We start from the raw sequence: 14,023 nt of genomic DNA, 5'->3' as shown, positions 1-14,023 counted from the left end.
TAGGAAACATCGGACAAACCCAAATCAAAGGACATTTCACAAAATAACTGGCAGCACTCTTCAGAAGTGTCAAGGTCATGAAATAAAAAGAAAGACACGCTAAGGAACTGTCCCCGATCAGACGAGAGTGAGGAACTATGACAAACACATACAATGCGTGAGGCTGGACTGGATGAAGGACCAGTCCTTGGGACATTAGTGGGATATTAGTGGGACAATTGGTGAAAATCCAATGAGTTTTGTAGATTCTGCATTTTCCAAATGCTATTACCTGGTTATGACAATTGTGCTGCAGTTATATAAGATGGTAACTTTCGGAGATGAGGGGTGATAGGTAGGTGGAATGCGGTACTATTTTGCAACTTTTTTGTAAGTCTGAAAAATTTTCAAAATGAAAAGTTTTAAAAAATTTGATGTGTATTTCTTTCCTACTCGGACACTATATAGAAAACAGAATCAGTATTTTGTTTTCTTAGGTATTATAGGGGAAATATGTCTCTGTGCTCTACAGTGTATGTTGAGTATCATGAAAAAGAGGCCCAAGGTGAACATTGTAACCAGTCTTTCATATGATGTTAATAAATGTGTTCTCTAAATAAATGGGGCTAGAGGATTTGGTAAAAGAGGAAAAACCAAAGAGATCCAGGAAAGTAGAGGGTAGGAGAGAGGAGATGGTGGGAAGAAATTGGGAGCTGCTGGAACGGGTTTTGGAAAGAGTTCTTGAGTAAGGCTGCAGGAGGCAGACAGACAGTTGTGAGAATAGGAAGTAACCATGAAAGATATTAAGGAGGGCAGAGAAGGGACAGAAGCACTGAAAGATATTTTCCTGGCATCATACATGTATTTCTCCTTGATATTCGCTTGTGAGTCTATAGTAGAGATTTTTATTTTTTCTAATTTTTTCCTTTGAATATTAATCTGTGCTGAGACTCATCCTTGAAGGGCCTGGGTTATAGTCCTGTTACACTGACACACAGCCCAGACAACGTGCCTGGTCTGTGAGACAGACAGCTTAACTGTTTACCTGGGAGCCCTTTATGGAAAAAGTAGCTTGACCCTGCAAACTTAAGCCACTGAAGGATCCTGCTGTGCAGTTCTCTCTTGCTGGGGATGAGGAAGGGCCGCCATCTGTAGACTTGAGAAGGACTGCTGGCACAGGGTGGATGAAGAGCTGTGTGGGGTCTCTTCTGGGTTGTCTTCACTGGCAATGTCCATTTGTTTCTTCCCAATCATTTTCAAGACTGGAAGCCAGAAATGAATCTGAAAAGACACAAAGTTGGACGAATGAGCATTAGAATTATTTCAGCTGCCACTGACAAAAACTTTTCAAAAGACTTTGAAAATGGCCAGAAAAGCTTATCCTTAAGGATTGCCTTGGTCTTTCATTGTCTATGAAATATTTTCCGATTATGTAAGTTGTAGATGGCTGATGGCAACAATGCAAATTATTCCTGTCCATAGGCATGCAAATGAATTTCACCCAATAGGATACAACTCATCCTCCTATCCACCCTGTTGGAACAAGCCAGTTTTGCATCTATTAAGCAAATTAATTTTGGTCTTCTCAGTGGTTTGTATATATGTGTGTGATTTAAATTGTTCTTTGAATTGGTTGGAATTTCTTATTGTTCCCTTTTTAATTAATAAGCTGAATAAAGTCTTTGACAAGCGTTCATTTTATATGTGTGTGAAAGTCATTATGTCATCATACATATGTATAAATATACATATATCATATAAATATCATCATATATTTTTTAAAAACTTCAATGTTTATTTATGCAGCTGCACCAGGTCTTAATTGCAGCAGGTAAGATCTAGGTCCCTGGGAATCAAACTCGGGTCCCCTGCATTGGAAGCTTAGAGTCTTAGCCACTAGACTACAAGAACAGTCCCTATGTCTTTTAATGCTGGACAATGAGCAAATTCTTTGGAGTTTACCAAGCTGTAGCAGATACTTCCCTTCTGTTCTTTGCTTACTCTGGTAAAATAACTCTGGGCATTGTCCTTTAGCAGCCATTAGAGGAGGCATTCCCAGTAGCTTCTCTTCAATAAGACTGAAAAACTCACTTGGAATCAGCGTTTTGAAGGATTATTCTTGCAGAATCTTCTGGAATGACCAGCATTATTGTAGAATCTTCTGGACCTAGCCATGTGTGTCTGTTCCCCATCTTCACCCCCTCACCCCCAAGGTCTCCCCACCTGTTGCTGGGGATATAAGCCTTAACGTAAACTTGAAAGAGTGCTTTGAAATTCCATTTGCCCTTGAAGCTCAAAATTTCCCTAGTTACAGGTCACACCCCCATTTCAGCTTTACCTTTGTAAAGTACAGGCTCAGTTTCCCTTTTACTTCTCCCACTGGCCGCTTTGATCTTTTCTTTAGTATCTTTGCGTGGAGGTATTGCATGCGCTCCCTCTGCACGCTCGGGTAGAAGGATGCTGACACCAGGATTTTAAGCTGCATCAGGATGGAGGACAACAGTCCTAGCGTCACTAGTATCACGAGAATGATGCTGAGAGGAATCCAGGTCTTAGATAGAAGGAGCTTCGGTTTAGGGATGCAGGTCTGTTCAAACAGAGATATATTAAAGGAAGAAGCATGGATGATATCTTGAGTCCCTTGTTCCTAAAATGAAAGAATAAAAACATCAAGATCCATGCCATTTTCATACCCTGCCCTAGTCTTTTCTCTGTACTGCTCTGCAGCAGGTAGCATTTATCTTAAAACAGGCAGGGAGCTTTGGTGGAAGGAGCTATTCCAACTCCTTTTATGTGCAACGATTGGAGTAGAGAAGGGAGGAGTTTCCGTTGTAGCTACTGCAGTGTTTTGCAAAGTGGATTTGGGGAAATATCGACTTCTTTGAGAGAAGGATATCAGGTAAGTTTGTTTGCTGTCTCGTCTTTAGAGAGAAATGATGCCCACGAGACTGTTGAAGGCTCCGAGAAGAAAGCAGAGAAATTTGTTCACTTCAGCAAATCCTTCTCCTAATGATGTTTGAAAGGATTTTAAAATAATGTATTATTTTCGTTTTGGCTGCACTGGGCTTTTATTGCTGCGCATGGTTTTCTCTAGTTGTGGCAAATCGGGGCTACGCTCTAGTTGCGATGCTTCTCATCGCAGTGGCTTTTCTTGTTGCAGAGAACAGGCTTTAGGCACTGAGGTTTCAGTAGTTGTGGCACACCCGTGGGCTTAATTGCTCTGCAGCATGTGGGATCTTCCAGACCAGGGATCAAACTCATGTCCCCTGCACTGGCAGGCAGATTCTTAACCACTGGACCACCAGGGAAAAGAAAAAAGTGAAAGTCACTCAGTCATGTCTGACTCTTTGCGTTCCTTGGACTATGTAGCCTGCCAGGCTCCTTTGTCCATGGAATTCTCCAGGCCAGAATACTGGAGTGGGTAGCCGTTCCCTTCTCCAGGGCATCTTAGCAAACCAGGGATCAAACCCGGGTCTCCTGCACTGCAGGCAGATTCTTCACCATCTGAGCCACCAAGGAAGCCCAGACCACCAGGCAAGTCCTCTTCTAATAATTTCGACCGCATAACCCACGTATGGAACACCTGTTTCTATACTTCAGAGGATGTGGGATTCATGAAAAAATGGTTTTAGCTCAACTGGAAGAGATTTTTTTGTAGCAGAGCCCATCAAGACCCAGTCATAGACTCTGCATCTTGACAAATACCCCATCAGCAGACCACAAGGTCATAACGATGTGGAGGCATTGAATTATGTTCTCAGTCACCCTTCTAGAGCTTGAAGTGGCAGGGATGGGGTGGAATTATTCTTGATGCAAGGATACTAAAAAGAGTATATTTACTGAAAGTAGTTCTAAAATCCTATTTATAGAGGTCTCAAAATAGGACAATTTCTCATCTCTCTTGGATGCTAGGAGGGGTACATTCCTTCCTGCTTGAAGGCAACAGAATAAACCAGCTGCCCTCATCAAACTGACCCAGAGGGCAGATGACATTGGGCCACCCAGACAAGCCACCAGCAGGAGATGTGTGTGCTGATTCAGCTCTTACTTTTCCCTGACCTGAGAAAGTCACATCATCTCTCAGTGGATCTGTTTTCCAATTTGGTAAAACAGGAATTAATGGACCAGATCCTGCCCACGAATAAACTACTCCCAGTGTAAATTAAGCACCTTGGGGATGGAGCATTAACCTTATAGACTGGAATACTTAGTAAGTTATTATCACCCCAGTGCCCCAGAGCCCTGGGACCCAAAAGCCGGCAATGACTTCTGAAAAGAACCCAACCACACCCAGAGAACACTGTGCACCTTAGATTCACCCCAATACCAGTGAAAAATCTGGAAACCCCAATCCTGGGACTTTAACACAAATGTCAAGTCCAATCTGCAATTTCCCCAGCACTGTAGCTAGGTGGGAGAAAGCCTTCTTGTTGCCTCTCCTTTTCTCTTTTTTAAAAAAGACAGTTTGCCTGAGATTAAGTAGAGAGTTTTTGGTCCCCAGAGCAAAGGCATGCACTCTTTTTAATACCGTTGAAGAAACAAACACATCGATTGAGTCAGTGATGAGAAATCCTGCAATAAAAAAACAGCGGGTGTCCGGTCTGGAAAGAAGTTATTTAGTTTAGGAATCTAACCGAGGATTTTGCAGTTGGGAATCAGGATTGAGTCAACAATTTTGTAAGGGCTTAATAGACGGTAGTGTGGAAGACAAACTCTCAAAATACAGAGCAATGTATTAAATGGTATTCCAATGTTTTAAAATGCGTTTGCCTCTCCCAAGTAAACAATTTGCCAGAATGGCATCAAGTCACAAACAAAAAGATTCGCTCAGGTAGCAGACAGTCCTAAAAAGTTAATGCAGAATGGTGTTGGGCACACAGTAGGTGCTCAATAAGTAGCGACCTAGTAGCTACTTTTTTCTTACAGTGCCCAGCCATCCAGCCAGGTCTAGTCACATCATCTGCCATCTTTCTTCTTTAAATAAATCATATGAAAGTGGGAGGAACCTTGAGCCAGTGTTTCTCCTCTTGCTTGCTGCTGCTGCTGCTAAGTCGCTTCAGTCGTGTCCGACTCTGTGCGACCCCATAGATGGCAGCCCGCCAGGCTCCCCGTCCCTGGGATTCTCCAGGCAAGAACACTGGAGTGGCTTGCCATTTCCTTCTCCAATGCGTGAAAGTGAAAAGTGAAAGTGAAGTCTCTCAGTCCTGTCCAATTCTTCACGACCCCATGGACTGCAGCCTACCAGGCTCCTTCGTCCATGCGATTTTCCAGGCAAGAGTACTGGAGTGGGTTGCCATTGCCCTCTCCTCTTGCTTGACTGCTTTGCAAATCTGCCCCACCTGAGGGACCAGAAATCTCCAAGGACATCCAGGAATAAGAGAGGCACTGCCAGTCACGTGGAAGCCAGCTGCTGGAGGCACGGTCTCCCAGGCTCCGCAGCAGAGTCTGAGAGGAGCCGGAACAGCAGTCTCATACTCACATCTGTCCCAGCGCCCACTGCCCTGTTGTCCTTGTGAGTGTCTGAGTCGGCCTCCCCCTGCCAGATCATGAGGTGCTTGACGGTAGCCCTCACGCTTGAGACATCTTTGCATCCCCAGGACCCCCGCAACAACACCCAAAAATGTATTTGTCAGGACATTGTCACTGGGAAGTTTCTGGGCCTTTTTCAAAAGGCATAGATCACTTCTGTCTCCCACCGTCTCCCCACCCAACCCCCGTCTAAAACAGTGAGAATTCACAAACCAGGCATGGGTTTTGGCTGAGAGAGAAACAGATGAGAGAGGAGCAAAAAGAGAAAGAAAGAGAGGAGCTGGTTAAAAAAGGGACTACGAAGGGGATGGGGTGTGGGGAGGGAGGGAGGGGTTCTTTTACCAGCTGCCCCCCAGGATCCAGCCAGCCTGAAAAATCTTATTTGGCTTCCATCTGAGATGCTGCTTCCATTATCCACTCTGCTCCAGATATCTTGAGCAATAGGGGGTTCTTGTAATTAACTGAAGTCTTCAGGGGAAGGGAATGCTCAGAGTAATCAACTCTGAGAAGCAGCCCAGGAGTGGGAGAGACAGGGGCCAGACAGCACCTGCTGACCAGGAGAAAATGGAGGGAGAGTGTGGACACTGCAGGAGGAAGTGGGGTTTCAGAGGAGGGTTTCCAGGTCCCCTTCTGCCCTTCCCCTCTGAGATTTCCCCTGGCAGAGGCACAACCTCCTGTAGCTCCATAAAGAGGAAAGAGTCGGACACATGGAAACAGTGGACGGTGTTTTCACCAGCCCAGGCTAGTACACACCACCCAGCGTGCATGACTTTCCTACACACGCGCATGTGCAAACACATACAGCTATACACATTGTGTGTGCACATGCACACAGACACATACACGAGACACACAAGTGCACGTCCCACCTAGCTCAGCTCCACACTGACTGGGTTTAAAAACAAGTAAGACAAGTATCTGACAGCATGCAGATCCTCTGAAATGTCCAGAATGGGCTCAGTCATGTCTGACTCTTTGTGACCCCGTGGACTGTAGCCCTCCATGCTCCTCTGTCCATGGCAAATATTCCAACCAAGCATACTGGAGTGGGTTGCCATTTCCTACCTTAGGGAATCTTCCCAACCCAGGGATCTAACCCAAGTCTCTTGCATCTCTTGCATTGGTAGGTGGATTCTTTACCACTGTACCTGGAAAGTGGCAAGGGAAGCCTCCTGAAATGTCCACGTAATCATAAACTGCCACAGGGAAAAAATGGAAAAGAGGAAAGGTGGGATGAACAAAAACCATGGTCTTTTTCGTTGGGACACAGCTGCCCCAGGAAACTAATGCAGTGATCAAAGACGTTCAGAACGTTATCATATAACACTGGGGTTTCAACTCAGTTTAACCAACTCATTTGGGGCTCTTCCTACATTCCAGGCTCCATGCCAGGCCCTGAGGATCCAGAAAGGAAATAAAACACTGCCCTTCCTTGGGATGTTCACGATCTTTTGCAAAGAGACAGCGAACAGCGAGGATACCAGGTGAGATGGGCCTGTGAGCACCTACCTGTCTGTGCAGTTTCAAGCGCACCTCGAGCCCTGGCAGGCTTTGGAAATGTTTGCTCATGGAGAAAATGAGCGAGTACAGCAGATAATCTATGGCTGCAAACAGCAGCCAGATATAGAGGTGGGTAAGAACCGGGAGGAAAAACAGGCCCAGGTTCCTCCTGTCTTTAGGAGTCAGCCAGAAAGACGGGATGACGACATACTTCTTCCTTTCCTGCTTATTCAGCGGGAGGACACAGGGCCTCTGTTCACGCCTCTCCCTTTCGTCCAGCTGAACAAAGTGCCTGGTGAGGTAGATGTTCTCAAACTTCCAGCCACAAGGGTCCAAGAATCGCTTCATGAAGAGGCCAGTGCCAAGCAGCACCAGCAGCAGCCCTGTGAGGGCAAGGAGCTGCCGCCCCAGGGAGCACAGCACCTCCGTCGCCATCACCATCTGGTACAAGACACCCAGGGCTTTGTCCGTGGTGTCGTTGAGCTGAGCCTCCAGGGCTTGGCTGGGACTGAAAAGAGAGACCTCCAGGGTCTGGTTCCAGGACACAAGATCATCAAATAGACTCAGGTGAGTGACAAGGCCGTACACCCACCGAATTGCTTCGATATATTTTTTCAAAAGTGGGAAATGGATGGCAAAGCTCTTTGCCCTCAGGTTGCAAGTCATACTGTCCAGGAGCCCTTTAAAGTTGTGAAAGATATTTTCCACGTGTCCGAAGATGACCACCCCTGTGCCCGCAGCAATCAAAGCGTTCCTGCCTTCACGCAGGCCGCACGAGAGGAAGAACAGCAGAATGAAACACCGTGCGTGCTTGGAGCAGCACAGCAGAACGCACGTGGCCATCCAGGAGGTGATGAAGACGGTGAGTGAGGACAGGAACCAGTAGAAGGCCCCAGAGAGGAGGCCCACGGAAATGAAAGCGACAAAACAGCAGACGCCCGCGTGCTGGGCAAAGGCCATCCATCCAGGGCTTCTTGGAGACACATACGTCCCCCAGAGGCTTAAGAAGATGTTGCCGCCTGAGGTCCAGACACCCATGCTCCCTGTGTCCCTGGAAATGAAAAAGAAACCAGGGTCAGATGCTGCTTTTAAGTGTCCTCTGTCACTTTGCAAAGGGCACGGTGATAGACTGATTGCAAAAAGAATGGCCATAATTCTTTACCCTTCTCAGTCTCCACACTGTTTTCAAACTTAAATTGGGTCCACTCGCCTGAACGTAGTAAAGCTAACCTACTGGCACCAGATTGTGGGGAAGGGAAGTACAGACTTTATCCCAAGGTCCCCAGGGTGGGGCCAAGCAGGAGAATGGGCAGCTTGAGTTCAAAAGACCCAAACTTGATATAAATGAGCTTATTTATGAACCAGAAATAGACTCACAGACACAGAAGACAAACATGGTTACCAAATAGGATCATGTGGTGAGGGGCGAAGGAGAGAGAAATTAATAGTTTATGATTAACATACACACACTTCATGTGTAAAAATAGATAAAAAATACAGACCTAATGTATAGCACAATTAACTGTATTCCATGTCTTTGTAATACCCTAGGGAAAAGAATTGGAAACTATATATATACATATATATGTGCGTTTTCAGTTGTGTCTGACTCTTTGTGACCCCAAGGACCCTATCCTACCAGGCTCCTCTGTCCATAGGATTTCCCAGGCAAGAATACTGGAGTGGGTTGCCATTAAATTATGTATATACATACATATATGTATATAACTTAACTTGTATATATATAACTTAATCACTTTGCTATATACCTGAAACTAACACAACATTATAAATTAACTGTCAGTCAGTCAGTTGGAGAAGACTCTTGAGAGTCCCTTGGACTGCAAGGAGATCCAACCAGTCCATCCTAAAGGAGATCAGTCCAGAATATTCACTGGAAGGACTGATGCTGAAGCTGAAACTCCAGTACTTTGGCCACCTGATTCAAAGAGCTGACTCATTTGAAAAGACCCTGATGATGGGAAAGACTGAAGGCAGGAGGAGAAGGGGATGACAGAGGATGAGATGGTTGGATGGCATCACTGACTCAATGGACATGAGTTTGGGTAAGTTGGTGATGGACAGGGAGGCCTGGCGTGCTACAGTCCATGGGGTCGCAAAGAATCAGACATGACTGAGTGACTGAACTGTCAGTCACTCAGTCGTGTCCAATGCTTTGCTGAACCTCAATAAAAAACGTGGTTTTAAAAAAAAGGCCACAACTCCCCAGTGGCTTTTGGGGAAAAGCTGTTAAAGGCAAGATGGGGGAGAGGCTTGCAGGTGCTTGATCAGCTCATGTAGCTCTTAATTGCTTGGTGGTGAGTGTGACATTCTGGGAATGAGCATCATCAACCTGGTTCCAACAACCATCAGGTGGTTCCTGAGGTCCACCTGATGTGGTCAGCCTGCAGTTAACTTCTTTCACCTGATGGAGGTTTTGATGTCTACAAAACAACTCAAGGATATGGTGCTGAATATTATCTATAGCCTGTGAGGAGGAACTAAAGAGCCCTGACTTTGTTTTATGGCTAAACTCATTATTTTGTTTTTCTTGACTGTTTTCCTTCGTTTCTGTAGTTTCTCACTTTTCTGATTAAATTTTCTCTTTGGACTTGGAGAAGGTCTACGAGGGTGAAGCTCTTCTACAGAGTTGGGGCACATGGGGTTGGTTCCTGGGAAGGCCCTGCAGAGTACTGCTCAGTTTCAATGCCTCCTTGCAAGGTGACTTTACTTCGTCTCCCATCAAGAGGTGAGAGAAATAGAATCCAGTGGTGGTGTTTATTTCTCTAGCCCTTGAGTTCTGGATGGCCTTGTGACAGCACTGGCCAGCAGAATGTGGCAGAAGTGACAGTGTGTCTCTTCTGAGTTTATGATTCCCTGCTGCTTCTCTTGGAAACCTGCTACGAACTTGTTGTTAACAAGTCCAAGTGTATTAGCCTCTATTACTGTTAAAGCAAATTTCCACAGCTAGTGGCTTATGAAAGTGTGAAAGTGTCAGTCGCTCAGTCATGTCTGATCCTTTGTGACTCCATGGACTATATATCCTTTGTGACTCCAGGCTCCTCTGTCCATGGAATTCTCCAGGCAAGAATACTGGAGTGGATGGGTTGCCATTCCCTTTTCCAAGGGATCTTCCCAATCCAAGGATTGAACCTGGGTCTCCTGCATTGCAGGCATATTCTTCACTGTCTGAGCCACCAGGGAAGCCCTTGTTAACAAGTCCAGGTGTTCAGTTCAGTTCAGTTCAGTTCAGTCGCTCAGTCGTGTCCGACTTTGCCTCTACTACTGCTATAGCAAATTTCCACAGACTTAATGGTTTATAGCAACACATATTTATTCTCATAACAGTTCTAAATTTCAGAATTCTAAAACTGGTCCAGAAGGCTGGAGTTTCCAGGGGAAAATTCATTCCATTGCCTTTTCCAATATATAATGCTGCCTATATTCCTTGGCTCTTGGACTCTCCTCCATCTCAGAGAGAGCAATGATTCATCCTCTTTTCTCTCCGACCTCTGCTTCCATCCTTATGTCTTCTCTCAGGACTCTGATCCTCTTGCCTTCCTCTTGTAAGGACCCCTGTCACTATACTGGGGCCACCCAGATAATCCAGGATAATCCCTCCATCTCAAGATCGTTAACTCAAGCACACATGTAGAATCTCTTTTGCCACGAAAAGATAACATAGCCACAGGTTCTAGGTATTAGGACATGGACATCTTTGGTTGGGGCTCCGGGTAGGGGGTCATTCTGCCTGTTATACAGGTTGGACTGCTGAATGACAAGAGGCACATGACCAGTCTGTTCCATCAACTCAGCCGATAGCCAGTGCCTGATATGTGAAGCAGGGTATCACATATCACATACCCACATCACACATCACATAGCCAGTCCTCAGCCCCCAGCTGATCGCAGATACTTGAACAATAATAGGAAATGCTGGTTTACTCTCAGGCCCCAAATTCTGCAGTACTTTGTTAGGCAGTGGCTGTTCACTGCTAAGAGCAGTGGGACTGTGCCGTGGGTCTTATTAATTGAAACCAACCTTAGGTTGATGGACAGGCTGAAGTTTCCACAAACTGAAGTAAGATCACTTTCAGATAATCATCTATTTTCTTGTGCTCTAATTTTACAAAAAAGAGCAAACTGAAGGCATCCAAATTCAAACGTGGCATTGGACTGAGACCGATGTAGTCATCTCTGTGACACTGTGCCTTCCCTCCCTAGCTCTCACCCTCCAAGTTCAGCTCTCTCCTGAGAATCTTATAAGGAAAATGAGAATAATTTGTCACTGAGTTAATCATCTTTTCTTTTTTCCCAGATCTGGCATAATAAAATGAAGATGCTAAGGGGTTGCTACTGCCCTGACAGTCATGCAGATTTAGGTCCATGAGGCACTCAGAGAGCCTTGGGTTCACTTGGAACAGTATAAAATAAATTTGAGCTCTCTTGATTGACATGAAAATATCTAATGAGCATTATACTGTATGTATGGAATTTTAATGAAGACATTGATCAATTATTAAATCCTCTCAAATAAATCCCTTTTCACATCAACTATTGTGGGGCTGGATTTATGGAGTAGCTTAATATCATTCCAGCCAGTGAATTACACTCACCATGTGAGAAAAGTGTCTGCGCATTGGCTGGAGGGCATGACCTGAAATGAAGAAATGACTTTCTTTCTGGGTTCAGGCAGAATGTGGTTAATGTAGGGCAGAAATGAGATGGGGAAATAGGCAGGTTAGGAACAAACCTGTGGAAATTGCTCCAGCAATAATATAGAGGCCTTGCAGCTCTTGGCAAGTAATCTGAACGGGAAAGTTCTGTGCAGAGAAGAGAAACGGGGAGACATTGTGTTGAAGAAGGGGCAGTACCATGTGGGACTGGCCTTCGGGGAGATTCAAGATCCTCCCCACGAGGGTGTTCTAACTCCATCTGGAGGAAAGCGGATGGGAGTAAATGGTCATTAGAAGGGTAACCAGCAAAAGAACAGTTCTTTTTCCCCTAAGCTTGCTTCCTTTCAGAACTGGAGGTTGGTTTGGAGGCTGGCAGTGAAAAGTGGCACCCCACTCCACTACTCTTGCCTGGAAAATCCCATGGACGGAGGAGCCCGGTAGGCTGCAGTCCATGAGGTCGCCAAGAGTCGGACACGACTGAGCGACTTCACTTTCACTTTTCACTTTCATGCATTGCAGAAGGAAATGGCGACCCACTCCAGTGTTCTTGCCTGGAGAATCCCAGAGACGGGGAAGTCTGGTGGGCAGCTGTCTATGGGGTCACACAGAGTCAGACACGACTGAAGCGACTTAGCAGCAGCAACAGCAACAATGAACTTTCCCATTCAGATTACATGCCAAGAGCTGCAAGCCCTCTATATTATTGCTGGAGAAATTTCCACAGGCTTGTTCCTAACTTGCCTATTTCCCCATCTCATTTCTGCCCTACATTAACCCCATTCTGCCTGAACCCAGAAAGAGAGTCATTTTCTCATTTCAGGTTGCTCAGTTCATGCCAGTTTGGAGGCTGGAGGACTGATGCTGAAGCTGAAACTCCAATACTTTGGCCACCTGATGTGAAGAACCAACTCATTTGAAAGACCCTGATGCTGGGAAAGATTGAAGGTGGGAGGAGAAGGGGACAACAGAAGATGAGATGGTTGGATGGCATCACCGACTCAATGGACATGAGTTTGAGTAAACTCTGGGAGCTGGTGATGGACAGGGAGGCCTGGCGTGCTGCAGTCCATGGGGTCTCAAAGAGTTGGACATGACTGAGTGACTGAACTGAACTGAACTGAGTGATCCCATGCTTCCCTGGTGGCTCAGATGGTAAAGAATCAATCTGCAATGCAGGAGACCTGGGTTTGATCCCTGGGTTGGGAAGATGACCTGGAGAAGGGAATGACAACCCACTCCAATATTCTTGCCTGGAGAATCCCATGGACTTCAGAAGAGCCTGGCAGGCGGCAGTCCATGGGATCACAAAGAGTCAGACACGACTGAACGACTAACACACACACTTTGAGTGCTCCCATGCACCGACTCCATACCCACGCCTCTCTGACCCTCAGAAATCTTGTATGGCCCCTGTGCTCCTGAACCGTCCCCAGCCTTGCCAGTGTGAGTCAGCCCTGCTTCACTGCTGGGCAGGAGGACTTGATCAGCCAGCAGTAAGCAGGTGGGCAGTTCACACAACGCCCAGCCCCAGTGCCATTGGGAGGTGCCGCCTCTCCTCCTAGGCCTGGCCCCAGTGCCTTCTTTTTTTACGGCTTTGGATTTGACCTCAAACCATTATGTGAGTAATTGGTGCACTAATGGGTATTAATTGTCTTTTGTGCCCTAGGGGCACTTTACAAATAGCCTCTCTGCATCCTCTCTGAAGCTTCTGGGGACAGATGTTCTTTGCATTTCACATAATGGACGCTGAGGCCCAGAGTGCTTCCTGAAATGTGTCAGCGACCACACAGAGCAGGTGGCACAGCGGGATTCAGGCCAGATCTCCCTGTCCCCCTGAACCATGCCCAGATTCTAAGGCTCTGGGCTCTGTTGTGTGACAGGGTGCTCAGTTCACTCCATCTGCTGGAAACTCATCACACTTCCTGTCAGTGATTCTTTTAAGACATTGTTTGTATATCACAAACCCATCTCTAACTGCTAATTTTTTTTTTTTTGGCATCAAAATAGTTGACCTTTTCGGCTTTCCTGGTGGCAGAGACAATAAAGAATCTGCCTGCAATGCAGGTGACCTGGGTTCCATCCCTGGGTTGGGAAGATCTGCTGGAGGAGGGTGTAGCAACCTACTCAGTGTTCTTGCCTGGAGAATCCCCATGGACAGAGGAGCCTGGTGGGCTGCAGCCCATGGGGTGGCAAAGAGTCGGACACGACTGAGCGACTAAGCACAGCACAGCACAGTTGTCCCTGTAAGCATGTTTCCCAAATCAGCAGATTTTTCTCTACAGCAAATCACAAATCCCAGCTGTTTTATGTTTTCTAATATCCTTTACGAGGTACCCTGT

At 46.1% G+C, this 14,023-nt stretch overlaps 1 protein-coding gene across 1 annotated transcript; it reads right to left on the bottom strand.

The window, feature by feature from the left end:
* Positions 1-861: 861 nt before the first annotated feature.
* DCSTAMP (dendrocyte expressed seven transmembrane protein) lies at positions 862-11,943 on the bottom strand. The gene is made up of 4 exons (XM_086335337.1): positions 11,762-11,943; positions 7,018-8,059; positions 2,318-2,626; positions 862-1,260 (listed from the first exon to the last, which is right to left on the bottom strand). The coding sequence occupies exons 1-4, from the start codon at positions 11,941-11,943 to the stop codon at positions 1,066-1,068; spliced, it is 1,728 nt and encodes a 575-aa protein (XP_086191463.1). The 3' UTR covers positions 862-1,065.
* Between the last annotated feature and the right edge of the window lie 2,080 nt (positions 11,944-14,023).

Source organism: Bos grunniens, chromosome 14, assembly GCF_055505025.1.
Source record: "Bos grunniens cultivar Pamir isolate PY7600 chromosome 14, Bosgru_T2T1.0, whole genome shotgun sequence".
NCBI lineage: Eukaryota > Metazoa > Chordata > Mammalia > Artiodactyla > Bovidae > Bos > Bos grunniens.
This window is presented reverse-complemented; position numbering and strand designations above follow the sequence as displayed.

What these genes read in the sequence shown, in the direction of transcription:
- DCSTAMP (XM_086335337.1), bottom strand. Translation starts at nt 11,943, where the DNA reads ATGGAGTTAGAACACCCTCGTGGGGAGGATCTTGAATCTCCCCGAAGG. An exon ending in GCTTGAAACTGCACAGACAG is followed by an intron (nt 2,627 to 7,017) that starts GTAGGTGCTCAC and finishes CTTTCATTTTAG; the next exon opens with GAACAAGGGACTCAAGATAT. An exon ending in TGAGCCTGTACTTTACAAAG is followed by an intron (nt 1,261 to 2,317) that starts GTAAAGCTGAAA and finishes GTGTCTTTTCAG; the next exon opens with ATTCATTTCTGGCTTCCAGT.